The 19,003-nt window shown below is 39.0% G+C and overlaps 1 protein-coding gene across 1 annotated transcript in view; it reads left to right on the top strand.

Moving 5' to 3' along the window:
- The window catches only part of LOC104618355 (G-protein coupled receptor 126-like), a gene marked incomplete at its 5' end in the record, with an annotated part of 50,989 nt that overhangs the window by 13,492 nt on the left and 18,494 nt on the right, over positions 1–19,003 (top strand). The window contains 4 exons of the mRNA XM_010283929.1: positions 1,063–1,146; positions 8,321–8,406; positions 9,812–9,864; positions 9,945–9,998. Coding sequence (XP_010282231.1) covers positions 1,063–1,146; positions 8,321–8,406; positions 9,812–9,864; positions 9,945–9,998 — 277 coding nt within the window. The remainder of the gene's footprint in view (positions 1–1,062; positions 1,147–8,320; positions 8,407–9,811; positions 9,865–9,944; positions 9,999–19,003) is intronic.

Here is a 19,003-nt window from a genome sequence, read left to right as displayed (position 1 = left end):
TTCCCTAAGTTTCTTGTTTCACTGGAACCTGAACACGAACCTGCTCCCTAAGCGGAGATGTGAGTTTATGACTTTCCGACTCCAAAGGTTAGCTAAAACAACCTCAGAAAAAAATCAAAGGTGCAATTTTGTGACTAAAATACAATTGCTTAACCTTTCCAGGTTGGTTCTTGGTCAAAACCTGAAAAAGATGTGTTAACACTGATATTAAACTGCCCCAACCTTCATATCTTAAAAAGAGTTTTCAGGAAAAAAGAAATCTGTCAGTGAGTGGAGTTGCATTCCTTGGGAGTTACTAGATAAAATTAAATTATTTTCCAAACTATTCTTTGAAAATTTAGTGGAATGCTCTTTTAATTCCTCTAGCATGTATACCTTCCCAGTCTGCTGCGGGAGAAATGTGCAGTTTTGGCTCCTCACTCTTGAGTTTGAAAAGTGTTCTAGCTGGTTCTTCTGGGAAACATTTTCCAGGGCTGTGTGGGATGATTCCTGTTAGTGTCAGTGGGAATAGTACAGCTGAGATCCTACACGAAGCTTTCAAAATATATATTCCACTCCAGTTAGTCCAAGTCTGATTTCAGTTCTCTTCATTGTATGGAGTTCAGTGGAGTCAATTGGATCCTTACATGGGTGTTTGAGTTTCACGTTTGTTCGTCATCTTTAGGCCCTGAGTAGGGACAATTATTCTTTTCACAAGCAATATTTTCAGTGCATGCGTCTTAGTACTTACAAGATTTATTTTCTGGTCTTTGCACAGCTGTTTGGATCTGAAGCTCTCATAACAGGATTTTGAGTTTATGAAAGCAGTACAGGACTGATCTTGCAAACCTTTCACTGACAAAACTCCCACTGAAGTCAGTGAAATTGAAGATTGCAGGATTGGGACCTCAGTTCATATCCATTCATCACTTTGTGCAGAAAAAATAATGTGTTTATTTAACATTTATGGCATTGTGTGTAGATGGTTTCATTTTACATTGTCATGCGTTGTTCCCATTTTGTCTTACCTCATTAACATTCATATTTCATTCAAGTTCACCTCTTTCTCATCTTTATTACCAGCTACTGTAAATGCTACTACTCCTACACCACCCACTGTCACCACTAACATGCCCGATACTAATAGAAACGATAAGCCAAACAATGGTAAGAAATCCTGTGTTACATTTTTTCTTGTACAGTGTCTAGAGCAAATTTATTGTATTTTAAGGTGTGTTTTTCATACTACCATAATGTCAAGGGTCATGTCTCAGTTCTGATTTCATTTACACTGCAATAAATCAGGAGTCACTGCACTGGACCACGTAAGAACAGTGTAAATGAGAACAGAACCAAACTCGGTGTTTATTTCTATCGTGTTTACCTGGCTCTTGTACAAAAGGGACTCGCTTTGTGTCAGCTGCTGTATTGACCCATGCAAAGAATGAGGGAAAGGAGAGGGACTTTTTAACAAGGGTCCAAAAAAAGCCATGCTATTGAAATGTTCTAAGGCTGCAGGTTATGAGGCATTGTGTAGCTCCCACTTGTGCAGCCAGGGTGGTAGTATGCTGGGATTTGTCTGTTCCTCACTGGTCGGGCACAGGAGCCAAGTGGAATTGTTCCTATGGAGCAAAGCCGCTTCCACTGAGTCAACAGGAATCTTTCCACTGACTTCAAGAAGAGCTGGATCAGACTTTACTAGGGAAAATGTTGACAATATCAGATATCATTTACTTTTCATTTAGAAAGATTAAGGGAAAAAATAAGGTAGTAAGTGAGCCTATTATTAGCACAGGAAAAAAGCAGGGATTTCTTTTGAGGTTTTCTCAAATTCTATGATATCATTGTCTCCTAGAGACTAAGCATCATTTTCTGAGGCACTGCTAAAATATTTATTAGTTTGTTAAAGATAGTTGTTAAACATTATTAACAACACAGAGGTAAGATTTCTGCAATTTTCATCTGAGGCTTAAAGACAATTTTTGTAAATATTTATTTTTTCAGTGTGCTCCACAGAAGTAAATTAGAATCTGTTTGGTTGGGGTTTCTTTTTGTAGGGTTTTGGTTTTTTGTTTGTTTTTTTCTGAATGCATCAGTTGTGGATTTAAAATTCTTGGAGGGTTTTTCCTCTTGGCAGATCGTTTCTTGTACATTGGCAATCAGGCAGTACAGTAGACAGCATGAAAGAATTTATCTGAATTCAGTCTGTTTGGATTTACTAAGCTGTAGAATTAAGAAGAAAATATTGAAAATTTCTTTAAAATTGTGCTTTTTTCTTCTTGTGGAGCCACTCACTCTATGTTCAGTTAACTCTGATTTTTTTAACTACAGACGGAACTCAATGCCTTATTAATGTTAGTATGAATAAAAAATGGATAACTAAGTCCTTTCTTTGGCTTTGAAACACCAGAGAGAAAGCAGAAAGACTAAGAAAAATAAGCCAAATTCATTTACAGTAAAAGCAAATTAAACTGTCACTTAGCTAACTGCCGTCATTTTCCACTCTTGGTGAGTTGATTTTTAGACCAAGAGCAGAAAGCCAAGAACAGACAGTTAAGTTGCATATATTTTCTTTAATCTATTAACTATGTGGCTTACTACACACAGACCTGCAGGAATTCAGACTTCCTGCTACGGTTATCTTCAGAATGAAGAGAAATTCACCTGAATCCTCCTATTCACCACCACAGAGGCAGCAGGAGTCTAAGATAGAAGGGGTCAAAACCATAGGAATTATCTCAACCCCACTTATTTGGCCAGTGAAACAAAGGCCTCTCCGTTTCAGTAAAACCTCAGCAGATGAGAACCCAGAGAGAAAAAACACATACAACTTGGTTCTTCCAACTATGTCCACATCAGTTGCTTCTGAGGAGACCAGCAATGATACTTTGGCTGCTTTTACAGAAAAATTCGACCTAGATAATACTGTGATGAATCAGTTACCAAAAGAAAATATTTTGAATTATTCTGGAAGTTCATTTCATGGCACTTCAGTTGCAGCAGATGCTGTTACAGAGCCTTCTGTGAATACAGCAGTTCCTCTTCTTCAACGCAGAAGTCCTAATGCAGAGCTAGCGTGGACTTTGGCAGATGGGCTGGATCATTCTGAGTCAGTGTTCCGCTCTCCTGTTAGCAGCAACAGTACTGCTTATGAACACAAAAAAGAAGCTGGATGGATTTCGTCCTCCAACAGCAGCACAACCAATTTCATGTATGTAAGCAACGCCTTGGAGCCTGTGAGTTGGCAGGGTGAGACTGTATTTCACCATCATATCACCTCTGACGTTCAAGAAGGCAGATACCATTTTCTTTCTAGCTTATCTGTAACACCTACGGAGGAGAAATTATCATTCCAAAAAAGTGGGCTAGATTTGCTAGACTTTGCACCTGAAAATTTTTACCTGGAAATGATAGAAGGCAACGCTGATAGGAAAACTTTTCCTATGTTAGCAGCAAACAGTGACTTTCAGTTTAGAAAATCTACGCACATTAAGGAACATCACTCAGGAGGCACTACAAATTTAACCTCTGTGGAGACTCCACGTGCAAACCCAACAACTTTTTTTCAAAACATGAAAAAAACATACACAAAATTTGTGCCTGACATCCCACTGACAAATTCAGTCCTAGGACACAGTAGAGAACTACTAACATTTTCAGCAGCTCTGGTAGGAACAGGCTGGACAAGCTCAGCATTTAAGCATGTTGTAACAATGCTACCTGTTTATCAACAGTCGTCTGACATATATTTGCAAAGTGACAGTATATTTGTATCTAATAGCAATTACTGGTCTCATTATTTAAAACATTCAGTATATTTTCAAAAGCCGAGTGAGACCCTCAGAAATGGAGTACTGGAGAACAATATAGATGCATTTCATGATAGTAATGAAAATAAAGAGTCAACTTTTTCCATATTAGAACCAGAGGACATGAATAGAGTTGGCAACTCCTGGGACTCAGGTAACTTGGATTTTCCAACAAAATATGTAGATATTTCCCCTTCTTTAACAGGAAGTTTCTGGACTGTTTCCTATCATTTGAAGGAAGCATCCCAAGTGTTTTCTGGGGAGCCATCAGAAAATTGGTGGCTCTTGTTTAATAAACTGCTTTCTTCCCCAACAGAGAGATTGCCATCCGTTAGTTCACCTGCTAAGTCTGACAGTATCTCTGAACAAACATCTGCCATTACATTATCAGGTCACAGGGCTGAAGAAATGAACTACTCTAGTCACTCATCAGCTTTGGAAACACAGACCTTTAGTTCATTTATTCCAGGCCTTTCAAAGAGAATTTCAGAAAGTAATGGCAGGTCAGTATCACAGTTGCAGCCAACAATGGACTTTGCAAACCTAACCATGTCTTCCAACAGTGAATTTTATTTTGATTTTCCTTTCCCTTCCCTGGAAGCACCTTTGAATCAACCCTCTGTACAGGTACAGGTAAGTGCCTTTGATAAGGTACTTGAAAACTCCACAGAAAAATTAATGATATTTGATAGTTTGCACGTGCAAATTGGAACTGACATAGTAAGAGATCAAACCAACGTGACCTTCCTAAACAATAGACAGCAGTTTGTGTCTGTCCTTCCAGCACATTCAGGAACCCAGCCTTCATGTTCAAAGGATAGCCAAGCTGCTTTCTTGATCAACACACCAGTTAGGAATTTGATAAACAGTACAAGAACACATGGATCACCGCAGTTGCAAAGTCTTTCAGTGAACAGTCCTGTAACAAATTCTATTGAAAAAGCAAGTAAAGTTCAAATAGATGAAGGTGTTTTTTTAAAAAACATCAGCTTGATGAGTTCTGACTTCCTTCCAATGACATTGTCTTTGGAATTAAGGCACCTTCTTCATTCAGACTCAAAAAGTGTGCCTCCTAACAGCTACTCCACACCTCCACTCCCACAAAGTTTTCAGAACCATCTTGATACGATTTCTCCAAGCCCGATCACTCAGTGGGATGTAGCAGAGTTAAGTTTGCCAACAACAGTAACACCAAGAAGTCATCTTACTGTTTTAGGACAAAACTCCGTTGAAAATCAAGGGGACAATCTGAGGCACTCTCTATGGGCAGTAGGAAAAGAAATCATTGGTGATAATGGAGACATAAGGAATTCTGCTGTTCTGACATCAACAAACATATTGAGGCTTTCTGAATGGGATTCAGAAGGGGAGGTGTATGGATCCTTTAGCAAGTACAGAGAAGGAACGTCTTCTCTGAATATTGGTATTACCCATGCCTCAGATTTTGAAAATGCTGATTATGGCCATTTTGCAAAACTCTCTTTTATTTTGGAGTATTCAAGAACTGCAGTAATGGGTGATGTGATACCTTTGCCATCTTCATATAATGAAGTTACTATTCAGCACGAAGAGGCCATCTTGAAAAGCTCGCTAACAACACCTGCAGCAGCCATCCATCACTCTTTCATCGAGTCCCAAATGCCAGTTTCTTCTGTAATGTACCATCAGTCATCAGTTTCGGCACATGTTCATTCCTTGGCCAATTTACCATCTGGGACAAGCCAAAATACCACCCCTTACCCACCACTGAAGCAACTTACTAGCTCTCCTGCAGTCTTTTTGTCTTGTTCATGTTATGCCGTCACTGAGCTGGGCTGCCAGTGTCGAACTGAGGTCAACTACAGTATGTCAAGCCATGAAGTTAGATGTAGAAAAAAACCTAGATCATCTTACCTATTAGATACCCAGTTGGTAGATGGAATATAGAAGTAGCCAGCTTTCATCCTTTAGATATAGATCCATTTAGCATATGAAAAGATTTTGGAATAGTAATTTGATTACAGTGGAAGGGAATTTGTAACATCCTAGTGGTAGTAAATGTCATTAGCATGTGGTTTCTAATTTTTCTGTACTTCTCTAAGACAGCTCTCATGAGACTGTGAGGGTAATATATTTGGTTGCCATGTAATTTATATATCTTTATGCCAATTTATTGTTTGAGAGTGTATGAATGTTTTTCATTTACAGTATTTATATATTTCTGAGGATTTAACTTTTAAAAAGCAAAGATTTTCCAAAATAAACTTCTGGATAATTTGCCTAACAGAATATAAAAAAAAATCCTGGTATTTCATTGATCATTATATTTTTGTAGTTGGTGGTGGGTGTGGGGAGAATTGTTTTTCCAGGTTCCTTTTTCCTCTTTTTTCAAATTATCTTTGGCTACTTTTCATCAATTTTCTGCCCATAAAAATATTTTTTTTCATTTAGCATTTTGAGGTGGGTTTTCCACTGTTTAATTTGGAGAGTGAGAAATCATTTTTAGTTTTCGCTATCTGCCATTGCAGTCTCCTGAGAGTGTTTAAAAATGTAGATTAGTTCTTTGTTCTTGCTCTTTTTTTGCTTCATTAAAACATGCTTTGGGTCACCCTCTGGTGGAGATCTTGAAGCTATTGAATAGTTTGTAGTTATTATGTTTGATTTTAAAACCACTTTGCATATTCCTATATTAAAGTAATTTTGTCCATATACATAATTATATAAATAAGGTTATAATTATATATATGGTTATACATGAATGTGTGAGAATACATATAATGCACACTTTCTGTATGTGTGTATCTGAATAGTACATATAAAAGGTACATTATACGTATAAAATTGAATATATGTATATACAGAGATATATACGTATAAATGAGATCCAAGTCTTGCAAGTGTTTCAGCTTGCCCAGAGTCCAATCTTCTACTTCCAAAGCCTGAATTTTTCTCTTTTTTTATTTGAAGCTTTCACAGTAATGATAGCAAACTAAAGATTAAACTGCCCACCAAATTTGTGTGTCTGCTGAGTTATGGGAGAAAAAAAAAGACAATAAATCAAAAAACAAGCAAGTTTATTCTACTCATACCTAAAATTTAATCATAGCTTACCAAAGAAGGTAACTGGTAAACCATCTTTCTGCAAGAAATGGATTCTTTAGTATTTTATCGCGGAAGAATTTTCATACTAATCTCAGTGATCATATGATCAATTCCATGATGAAAAGAAAGAACAATACTCAAGCCAGCTCATGAATAGGATAGTAAACGATACGCACAATTAAATGAGAAAATACTGACTTCATTTTTTTTTCCAGATACTTTCATTTCAAGCTTTTGTAAACTGATTATGTGTGAAGTTGTAAACATGAAATTTGTTCCACATGTAGATAACTGGAATAAAAGTCTTTTATCTAGACTCAGAAAGATAGAGCAGTTCCTTTACAATCAAGAGACAGAAAGGGATTTCTGTATAATTGTTGTCATGTCCTCTTCTGTCCTATGTAGTGTCTCTTTAAGATTTACATAAGATTTATATAAATACAGGTATCTGTGATCAAGACCCACAACTTCATTTGGTAACAGCCCTGAACCAAGCAATGCCACATGTGCGCATACATGAAAGTGAATTCATCCAGAAGCTCTTAAACCTCCCCCACATCCTGGGAAATTTTATCCAACCAGAGTGTACAGAATTTTTAGTGGCTTAATGAAAAAAATTTGACTTGTGAAAGGTATAGACTTTTAACACAGAGCATAACTATGAGATGATATGATGTTATTTATTAGATGTGAAATCTTGTAACACTGCCTAACAACTCAGGAGCTTAAAGAGAATTTATATTTACCTGGATCTATTTCAAAACAATTTTACTGATTATAAAATTGCTCCAAGCCAAGTGTTACACATTTTGTGACTGAAAGATGGTTTGTTCAGCTGCCAGTTTTGTAAAGCTAATGTGGGTTCTTCTGCTATCTGGCCATCGTCAAGGCTGAGAGCAAAGACCATGCTGTGAAAACAAGAGCTGGATATCCCTTCTCCCACCTGATTCTGTTCTCAGTTATCTTGTTACACTCAACTGATGAGCCTTATCTGCTCTCACGAACTTTTAAGTCTAATCTGCAGTGATTGAATTCTGGATTATAACAGTGTGACTGAAAGCAGAATTTATCTGTGTTACAGATTTCAGTTATTATGATTATTTTGTAAATTCATGACATTTTCATGATTTTGCTTTTACACACCACATTAAAGACATGTGCAAAATACTATTTATATGTACATTGTTTGTGAGTTTCCATGCCACATTTCAAGTGTCTCCAAAAATATGGAGGGGGAGAAAATTCTTGTCTAATTCAACAGAACTAATGAGAATGGGCCCAAGCCTGCAGGGCTTGTTCGCGCCAAACTTGTATAATGCAAGCAAGAGCTTGAGGTGTCCTTTATCTGGGGTTTGGCCCAATTTTCATATTCATCATGAAACTAGAGTGTCATTGTTAAAAAGGTAAATTTGCTCAGTTTCTAACATTATAATGCTGTTTTAAATGAACAGGTGGGCTATTCTACAGGATATCTATAACTGTCTTTAGTTCCAACTCCAACTCGGTGTCAAAAGTACATGACGTGGTTGCAGAATGGGTACGTTAAGTTTTCTTTCCTCTGTGATTACATGTATGAATCTGCCCTATTGACATTATCAATCTGAAAAGGAAATAAAAGAGAGAATACCAAATAAATTCTCAAATTAATATGTGTTTACTGAAGATCTGTCTGTTATTGATTTATGCAGTAATGAACTCAAATGTAGCTGGGGCTACTAGGCACTATGGATAAAATTTTGGAATATTGCCACTATACCAGCCAGCTTCTTAAGAAATGTAGATACTAGTTGAGATTTTGGCAAGTATGGAGTAATTGGAATTGTCCATTGAAAGAGGTAAATGTCTAAGTTCCAACATCACTGTACAGAGCAAATGTTTTGTCCCCAAATGCTAACGTCGTTTTGAAGTTACATTGTGATAGAAATAATAAAAAAACCAGTCAGCGTTCACTTGTGTGAGGCAGTACACTTTCCCAAATTACCCTAATATTCTCTGCTTCAGAAGTCTTCTGCCATAGGTTAGTTGTTGGGCTTTCTAGTAGCCCCCGGGGTTTTCATCCCATTTTAGCAGACGTAAGCTGCTTCCTGGGCCCTCTGGGTGGAGGATTCTTGAAGTTCCTGCCTCTGAAAGTTTTTCCTGTCTGAATACAGACACTCTCTGTCCTTTTTGATGGTTATTGCCTAGCTATTAGTTTTTGACTAGTTATTGCCTAGTGGCACTCACACAATCTGTAAGTAGTCTTTATACCAACTATTTACATGAAGATACGATGTCATAAATATATGGCAATTACTCTGTGTTTTTCTTTTCATAAACTGGGAGGCTTTCAGCTTTCAGAAGCTAAGGAAGAGAAACCACCTATAGTCATCTACAGACCAGAAGTGCAGCCATCTACACCTGCCAAGGCTGTTCTCTTCGCAGCAGTAGCCAGGCGAAGTGCATAGGTGCCTGAGCCAAAGGATCTAGAACGGTGTCACTTGGGCCGAGCAGAGTATGCAAAAGTGTCTCCCGGGGGGAAGACTGAGCAGCCGTTGCCCACTCGGAATAAATAGTAGAAAGGTCTGAAAAAAATATCATTGTAAGGTTGTAGACTTTTAGGTGAAAACTGAGCCTGTAGTTTTGTCAGTAAATCTTTTCTAATCAAAGTGTTTCTGAGATTTTAAGATGAGGAAGAGAGGGAGAAAAGGACAAGTCGCCTCTACACTGTATCATGACCTTATAGAGATTTCACTCCGTCAGTAAAAAGCTCACATCTCTCACTACCAGTTGTACACCTAATATAACAATCACTTCATTGAAATGGGAGAGTGATCTCTTTGCTCTGAAAAACTGAAGGGGATTTCTCAAGAGGGAGAAGGGCGAAATTCTAACTCTGTCTTAAGCAACAAAGAGCCCCATTAACATCTCACCATTCACGTGATCAATATCTTCGTGTTTTTCAGCTAAACCGTACTTTCCAGAACTGGAATTACACTGTATATGTGGTCAATATCAGGTAAATGAAGGGGGACGACGTTTATGCTACATTCCTTTTGAGATTTAGCCCACCCTAATTAGTGTTCATTTCTTTTATAGCATCCACCCTGGCTCCATAAAAGAGGGAGTAAGAGAAAAAAGAAGTATTAAAAGGTAACATTTTTAAAGACTTTTTCTTGATAGAGCCAATGGCTGCTATTACAAGTGACTTTACAACAGGCTTTATTGTCTGTTAGATTCATTGTCTATTAGTGGGCATATGCTGCCAGTCTATAAATATTTGACTGCTGGCAAGCTGAGTGCTCTGGATGTGCTCAGAAATCTGATATTGGTTATTGTGTTTGTTTTGGCTTAAACCTGCTGAACTTTAAACCTTAACAGATCATTTTTTCAGAACTCAGGTTTCGTCTGTCACAAAACTGAATAGACAGCTCATATGTATGTGGTACGGCACACCCAGCTTGCTTTAGCGACAAGCTTTGGTACACTGGTATCTATCCACTGCCACTGCAGTTATTCTCTTGAACCAGAGCCTTTAGAGTTAACAGACATCTTACTAGATGCAAAACACTGAAAAATCATGCTAGAATTGAAAGCCAAACTAGTGTGAGTTGAACTATTTACCATATGCTCTCATTTCCTGACTTCTGCTGGGCGCAGAGGCTCTGAGTTGGGGCGGCCTCAAAGGCAGCCAAAGAAAGTTCGGTGGGTCACACCCCCTGGAAATTGGGCCTCGGGGGAATTCTTTGAAAGCAGCAGGCTGATTTCTGAGGGATATGTGGGGAGGGAGTGAATCTTAGGACTGAATTAAGGCGAGGAAACCAAAACATAATTAGTCTTATGAGGAAGGGGCAACAAGTGGGTGTGGGTGGTATCTGTGGCAGTGAGGACAAAAGTCCCGGAGGAAAGGACTTTTAACAGCTGACTCCTGAGAACTGCCATGATAACAGCTGGGCTTTTTAATTTCAGAGATAGCCCAGTATTCCCAATTTACCATCAGGAAGTAGTTACTGATGCTTCCAGTTTTCTACACAGTTTACCCAAACGTGAAAAGATTTGTAAGAGGTACTCCCTCCTTCCCACACACCCACAGCAGAAAGACAGCTTTTATTGGCAAAGCCGTTTAACTGGTATGGTGTAAACTCAGTCTCTGAACGGACTATTTTGCTGCTTGACCTACATTTACAGTAGGGTGTAGTGATGTGGGTGGGATTTTTTTTCACACTTCTAAATGATACGGTTATGCCAGCAAAACCTTTTAAGTGGAGACCATGCCTCAGGTCTTACCAACAATCCAAGACTGCTGAGGAGTGTAAAGCTTTCCCCATCCTTATTGCTGCACCTTTTACGAGACTAGCAGCCCGGCTTTTTAGCATCTGTTCTCCCATAGACTGCACACCTGACTTCTTATCTCAGCTTCCCACCGTCCTCACCTTGTTCCTGGTCTATAAGAAAAAAGAGGTGAAGAAGGCGCAATTATTCTAGTAATTCCCTTTCCTTTCCCTCTCCTTCTGACATACAGTGAATATGGCACTAAATTACTTCTAATAATGTATCACTGTTACGGGGATGTAACCCCGTTCCTATTTACTTTGCTTATCATATGTACTTTCAGAATGGAAGTTTGGGATTACGTGGAATTACGTATTCATAATATGGCATAAAGTTTTTCAAGGGAGGCCTGGTCTCATGAGAAGCTAGTCTTCTTATGGGCTCTAGCGCACTTTGTGTCGAGGCCAAATGGCATTTTGTCATCATTCTGAATAATTTAGTATAAATGCTAATCATGTCACACAAAATGTTACTGTTCTCCAAATAATCAGGATTGCTGTGCTGTGCATGTTTTCTTCAAAAAGAAAAGAAAGAAAAAAAAAGTCAAGATTCTGCCCAGCCTAGCAACCTGGTTGGAGTAACACGGGGATAATTCAAAATGTAATTGAGCTAGATGATATATGACTAGCAAAAATTACACTTTTTAAAATTGTATATGTGCATATACATACATAAGAAATATATACACACACGGGATTTTTTTGCTGGTTTTTCATGTATTTTGCATCTCTTGCATATATTTTCATGTATCATTTTTACCTCTTACCCTGTTTATTGGTAAAATTACTACCTATTTGGGAAAAGTTGGTTTTCTCCTAGCTTTAGGTCTTCTGAGTATGTGTCTATCGTTGTACATTGCTTCCCTTCTGAAACAAAAGAAGGCTCAGCTTCCCAGTAGTCTTCAGTGTTCCTGGGTTTAGTCACCAGGTTTCCAGTTCTTTGAGGTTCACATAGCTGTTTCTAGATTTTGCAAGGAAGAAATCTGTTGGATTTCTGAAGATCCAGAAAGCAAACTTTTTTCTCCTACTACTTCCTGATCATTGCTTTCAAGATACTTTGTTAGGTTTTCAAGTTTCTTGGATTTGTCCTGGGTAGAGTCTAAGGAAATCTTACAAGATACCAGAGTAACATCTTGGGGTGTAAAAAATCAGCAGGTTACAGTTTGGAAGTTTTTAATCCCTGAGGGAAGTAATGTTAATTTCTCACTATTCAGGTGATCCACTGAAATGTTATGGCTGATCTCTTGTATGTGATTTGCTCACAGTGTGATTTCATACAATTTCTATTAATTAAATATTCCTATAAATTATTTCTGTGAATACTTATCCAAAGATTTTCTTATTTCTCCATTTTGGATAGTCAAGAATAAGTCTGTTGCAGTTTTAGACATTCCACTATTTCCCTGAGTTTTTAAGTACTTCTTATTCCATTTACCTTCATGTTCATCTGAACAGAATTTCACTCCACAGTTAAAATTTAAGACCTAACCTGCAAGTATCATGGCCTTAACTTTATTTTTTAGAGAAATGAATATGCTAGTCTAACTCACTAAACCTTGTCTCTCTTTTCTGAATTTTCCACAAGATCATAGCCTCCTTATTTCTGAGGCACTATCGTAATTAGTTAAATTACTCTTTGAGACGTTTTCCCCCTCTTTACGTGAATTCATATTCCTATCATTCAGGTCACATCTTTTTCCCTTACCTTTCAGATTAATATTTTACACAACAGTTAAAAAAAGCCCAAACAACGAAACTTTTCCCAGCTTTTTCTGTGCATTTTGCTTTGCTTCAATCCTTATTTGCCACACTGATACCTTTATCAAGGAACTTCTGTTATCGGTCTCCCCACCTAGTCTTCTTGGAAGTGAAAGAGGAAGAAGCGTTAGAGAGAATGATTCAGAGAAGAAATAGAAGCTGGAAGTGGGAGGTAGGAAGCTGACTTTTTTTGGCATGTTAAAAATAGGTGTTTTCCAAATAAATATTTTAAACTACTGCATTCTGGAGAAGAGAAAAGCAAAACAAAAATATGGAAGTGGATTGTTATTCTTTCATTGCTGTGTTCTATGAGCTGCAGAAATCCAAAGTACACTGTGCTTATTAGGCGTTTAAGTACATGTTGATGAGAGACAGAGTGCCAAGTCCAAAAGTGCATATTATTATCAGCACCTTTAATACTGTGAGATGTCTGGATGACAGCAGTATATCAAGCTAATACTTTGGTAGATTATTAACTACTTTAATAGACAGAATATTATCACAGCCATACTTGACTGTGTCTGTGGTTAATTTTTTCCTCTGGTCATACTGTTTCCTTCTCTTAATGAGAAGGCAGCTGTTCAAAATAAAGTAGACAGGAGTTCAGAATGGGATACGGACATAACTGTTTCTTTGTCCCCCATTATTTTGCACAGACCTTTGAAAGTGAAGCCAATTTGTGGATTTTATGTAGCTAAGTTATAAATGTGTTTGTTTCTTTCGTTAATTCTTTGCTTTTTATGACTCTGCAGCTTTGTCAAAACTTTCTGTGACTACTGGTGCTGCTTTTCTGAGGAGGGTTCTGCTGATCCTAGGTCTTGTCAGACGACTATATAGGGCTGCCTCAGTGGGGGAACTGGTCTTTACTAAGCAGCTCAGCTCCCCTGCTTCTCCTCTCTTCTTTTATTTTGCAAGCAATTTTGAGAATTCAGACCCCAGTTCATTTATAACCTTTTCTCCACTTAGCATACAAATAAGATTATGCTTGCTCCAACTTCCACTACTTGACTGTAATAATTTTGGCTTATTTCCTGTGTTCAGTTGCTTCTACTATGGCGAAACAGCATTAATGTTAGTGCTGTTAAACAACTCATCCAAATTAAAAACTACAGTGGTAGCAATTTGTGTAAAGACCACTAAACTTAAACAGAAATCTCTTCTCCTAGGAATGAAAATAGAGAGGAAAGCAGGAAATCACAGCTGCCCATGCCTAGTCCTGCTTTTTTGAAGTCCATGGGAGTTTTGCCACCAATGACAGTGAGGCAGATTCATGCTGTGTTCTTGGGTGTTGTGTTACTTAATGGAAAGTTTAATGCACTTGGATAAAACTTAAGCTAATTATATTGTGTAATAGTTTTAGACAGGAGTTAGCAACATCAGAGCAGGATAATTTTGCTTTTATAGTCCTGAGTATCTTTACTGAGTCAAGTATTAGGTTTTTGCAATTTTTGTAGATTACTTGAAATTATTTTTTATTAAATAGTAATGCTACACTTGTTATACATGAACACATCTGTGATGCCTATTCCTATTTTAAAAAATTTCCTGGTTTCTACTGGTGAGGTTTTAGGAGCAACTTGGACCTGGCCCACCTCTATTCGTACAGACTTCAACTTTATTTTTACTGAAGGCAGTAAGCAACAGACCAGTGCTGAACAACAATTTAAAACACCACATAATGTGGACACTATGGGTAATATTTCTGCTTGAAAAACGGACCAACAAAGAGGCAAGCAGATATCTGCAGGTTTCTCCACAGTGCCCTGCTGCCATTGTGTAGCGAAAGCCTTCATCACAGATGGAAGAGTTTGGGAGTGACTGAAGGACGATCCTTTCTTAGTCTCCTGCTGAAGCTGCCTTCTCTTGACCCAGCTTCCAATGGCTTCCTTTGTCTTTCCGCTGACTTTAAGTGGATTTAGTGTAGGCCTCACATTGTCAGGTGCTTGTTTTTAGGGAAGTAATGTATTAGGGAATGGGGATTTTATTTGTTGTTTTGGAACACAGTTCAAGCATAACCAAAAACTCATTTCAGCAAAGACTAGCTGTTGAAATGTGAGGGATTCCAGACCTTTCCGTTTTGCCTTTCTGCTACTGTCTCTAATAACGGACAGTCTTTATACCAAATCATTACGTATTATAAGTGCTTTCTGTTGAAAAGCCGTAGCTGTTTGTATTGCCACGCCAGATCTGCAAGGAGGAGCAAGGCCCGGAGACACAAAGACAGGCACAGAGGCGTGACCATGCTGCTTGCAGCACTGTTCCGATACAATGGCCATTAACTTAAAAGGAAGGCTTAAGGATGCTTTTATTTTTAGCAGTCCAAAAAGTAGCTGCAATTTTTAGTTTTGTGTCCTGAAGTCTCAGATTCTATTTTTATTTTTTCTGTAACATCACCTTCTGCTGAGAAAGGAACCTCTTCATCCTTGGCATTACTTTGAATGTGTCTATTATGCCCAGTCCTACTTTTTTGCTCTCTGTTCCGAACATTTCAACAGTATCACAGTCAAAAACACCTCAAGTAAAGGCTTAGCCACAACTCAGATGCTTTTGTGCAATACTTCTCCCTCTACTTTCATATTGCTTTCTGTCTCATTCTGTGTGTTTTCTAACATTCTGTCTGCTTGTTTGTATTACATCGTCACCGAGTGACTTACGCAATAGTCAGCTCTTTTTTTGTCTGTCCGGTTAATGTGAAGAAGTTAGTAGTGTTTACAGGTGACTGTGTGGGCCTACCTGTGCTGTCAGTCTTGAGTTACAGCTGCCCATCGCTTCTTATCTTCAAAGCCAACAAAACAAGAAGATTGGTAAAGAATTTAATGCTGACATCTTAAAACTTTTTTAAATATACCAAGGTAGTTAGGAATGACATTCCCAGTGACTTCTAGCAGAAATTTAGATTCCCTGAGTACAAAAGCTTTAAAAATGATTCTTCGTATACTTTAAATCAAGTAACATTAACTATGAAATAAATTGATAGTCATTTGTTAAACAGTTTGACAACCACGATAATTCAGTGTTAGCTCAGTCTGTCTAGGACAGCTGAAATGAGAGGAGCGATACGCATTGCTAATTATCAAGCACACACCTCCAGGTATGAGCCAGCCTCTGCTGCACGGTTCGCATGGTCTGTTGATCCTTCCTTCGGGCTCCTCTCGTCGCGTAGCAGTGAGACCACAGCCCGTGTGTAGGCACGCTGTCCTGGAATAGCTCTGAGTCACGCTGCCGGAGAAGAAAGCCGGCTTTGTGGTACGCGCCGTGGCAGCCCAGGCACCCCCACCGCCTCCTCGGCCGCTGATGGGGATGCAGCTTCCCGGACTCCTCTCCCTGAGCCAGCTGAGCTCAACGGACCAGGACAAACTGGGGTAGACGCCGGTCTTCCCCTGCTCTCTGCTTGATCCAGCTGCCACCATTTCCGTCAAAGAGAAGAGAGAGGCATGAATACTTACCCCCATTGTGTTTACCTACACCACAGTCCATTTTTTTATATTGACAGCAGTAATACCAGCAGTATAGGATACTGTAGGCGATGTGTAAATTGAATTGATTACTGCTGTGAGAAGCTCTCTGCATAAAAGCAGAGAGGTTTTTTGGCACCCAATAAAAGATGTAAGGTTGGGTGTAGCAAATCCAGTGACGCCAGCAGAGCACGGCAGTGTTGCCATATACTTGAGAGCAAGCCTACTGTTTCCCAAATAGAGAATTTTGTTCTTCGCCATTAAAATGTTTTCTTTTTGGGATCTGAGTGTGACAAAAGTGGAAGGAAGCACTCGGCTTCATATTGCGTCAGCTGTCAAGTTAAAAGGTATTTATTTACTTTGGGAAGCTAGCATGAGTCATTCTGAAAAGTTTATAGAAATTGTTTTCATCATAATATGGAACAGGCTCTTATTACACAGTATACATGACTTGTGCTCCAAGAGTTTCTCAGAAAACAAATAACAGAGTGGTTTAACAGATTATATTTATCAGTTCTTCATAATCAATACTTTTCTCTATAATTGTTCACGATAACTGTAACCAGTTCTACCCCATCTATCATTGTCCCTTCTGTTTTGTTGCCATTATCCCTCCGCACAGTTACGGGTACTAAATATCATTTTGGTTAGTTGGGAGTCCTGCAATAGGCAGCCCAGCAGTAGCAGTGACTGTTCACTTATGACATCTGTTTTGCAGCCAAAGTGCTGAGGTAGGGAGTGGCATCAGTATATTAAGTTTTCCTCTTCTGAAGTAAAGGGAACAGATGAGTGAAGCCAGAGTCTTTTAGGAAAGATGGTTAAGTGCCAGGAGATGCTGGGGCTGAAGTACTGGAGGGATGAAGGAATTGGCAATCCTGTAGGCAATTTCCATGCTTCTGCTAAAAATAAATGCCATAATAAACTTATGCCTCGTAATATATCCGAGGTATACAGCAAAAGCCTGTTAATGCACATGCACCCTGCTGAGGCTATTGCCGTATGTTAAACACTCCACAGAGACCAAAGGAGCATTAGGAGGAACTCAGTATCTCTGAGAGCAGGGCAGGGATAACTGGATTTTCTCTGCTAAAATACATCCACCGGGGGAAAAAACAAGCCAAGCCAACAGGTAGTCACATTTTTATCTTCTCTGGCAACATGTTACCAGTAAGACAACGAGTATGTCAAGAAAAAAGAAAAGACTACTGATGTTCAACAAAAAAACCCCAACAAAAACCTCACCAACCAGGGATGAATTACTTATTTCTTTACATCTGCAATAGTGAAATGTGTGGAGTATTTAGTTTACTTATGAAGTTTGGGCTTTGCTTTTCTTTTTTTCTTTTATTCCTAGACGAGGAGGTTGTTTTCTAATGCAAGCTCTTTTAATCATGCCATTTCACTAATGAGAGTACTTCAGAATTATTTGTTGGAGGCATTCAGTTTTCGGAATGATGTCTGACAGAAAGAAGGTCAAATCTGCCATCTAAGAGCAACATCTGTACACTAAGCTGTAGTTTCATACTGTACCAGACTAGGCACCTCTGGAAAGTGCAACTCTGAGCTGTCATCATGGGGATGTCTTTCTGGAAGACTTTTGGAAATGGCGTCCTGGTCTGCCTAGGAAGGGGTACCTGAAAACCCTACTACCCCTCTCCCATACAGTGCCCTTACAGATTTTTTCTCCTGCTCTTCTTCAAGTAGACCACAAGACCCTTTAGCTCACTGCTGCTGCCTTGCAGTGGGGGCCACCGGTGGAAGCAGCTCTGTTGGGTGCGTGCCCTGCTCACTGCATGTGTGCTGGCAGTGCTGCCACCTCCCAGGCTGCCAGGAACTGCTCACACACCACAAAGGTCTGTCTTTATTCAGGCTGCTGGGTATCCAAGGGCAAGGCTAAGATGAAGACAGCCCAAAGCAGGCTTGCTTTTTCCTTTTTTCCACATTTTGGCTCCCCTGGATGTCCAATATTCCATGCTTCAGTGGCGTCATCTCCTACGAGACAGAGCCAAGCAATGCTCTTGGGTACCAACATATTCTCTTCTCCAACATGTGTTTTCTGTGTCCCAGGAGGAAATTTTTGAGCCTTCCACTCTAGGCTTCTTTCCTGTGTCCTGCTAGAACTGCTTTTCTGTTCATTATTTCCCTTCCAGAAAAGCTATGTTTTTGGACAAGGGTGGGACTGTTTTATTTCTCTCACAGGAAAGAGACTTGGGCACTTTGAACTACTTCTTATGCCCAAGAAAGTAGCAGTGGGCTACAGTACAAAACAGCTATTACTGCTCAAACTTGAATTACTCATCTGAGCAACTAGACTTTCCTAATTAGGACGAAAAGTTTCAGAAGTGTGTCAGGGTGTTTTTCACACCATCAAAATTTAGGCATTTCAATGTTAGGCATCTGTTCTTCATTAATCTTCTAGTCTTCCTCTGTAGTCAGTGAAGAGATAGACACTCTGGAGCATGACTTGTCCCATCCTGACTAGTTTTGTAAGGTGAGATGAATCAGCTCTTAAGTTCATGAGCCATCAGCAACCAGATTTTTAAATTTAATTAGGGCCCATTTAGAACTGACAACTCACAGCATATACACTTTATGAAAGCATAAAGTTTATGCT

This window comes from Phaethon lepturus, unplaced genomic scaffold (genome assembly GCF_000687285.1).
Source record: "Phaethon lepturus isolate BGI_N335 unplaced genomic scaffold, ASM68728v1 scaffold983, whole genome shotgun sequence".
NCBI classification, from domain to species: domain Eukaryota; kingdom Metazoa; phylum Chordata; class Aves; order Phaethontiformes; family Phaethontidae; genus Phaethon; species Phaethon lepturus.
This window is presented reverse-complemented; position numbering and strand designations above follow the sequence as displayed.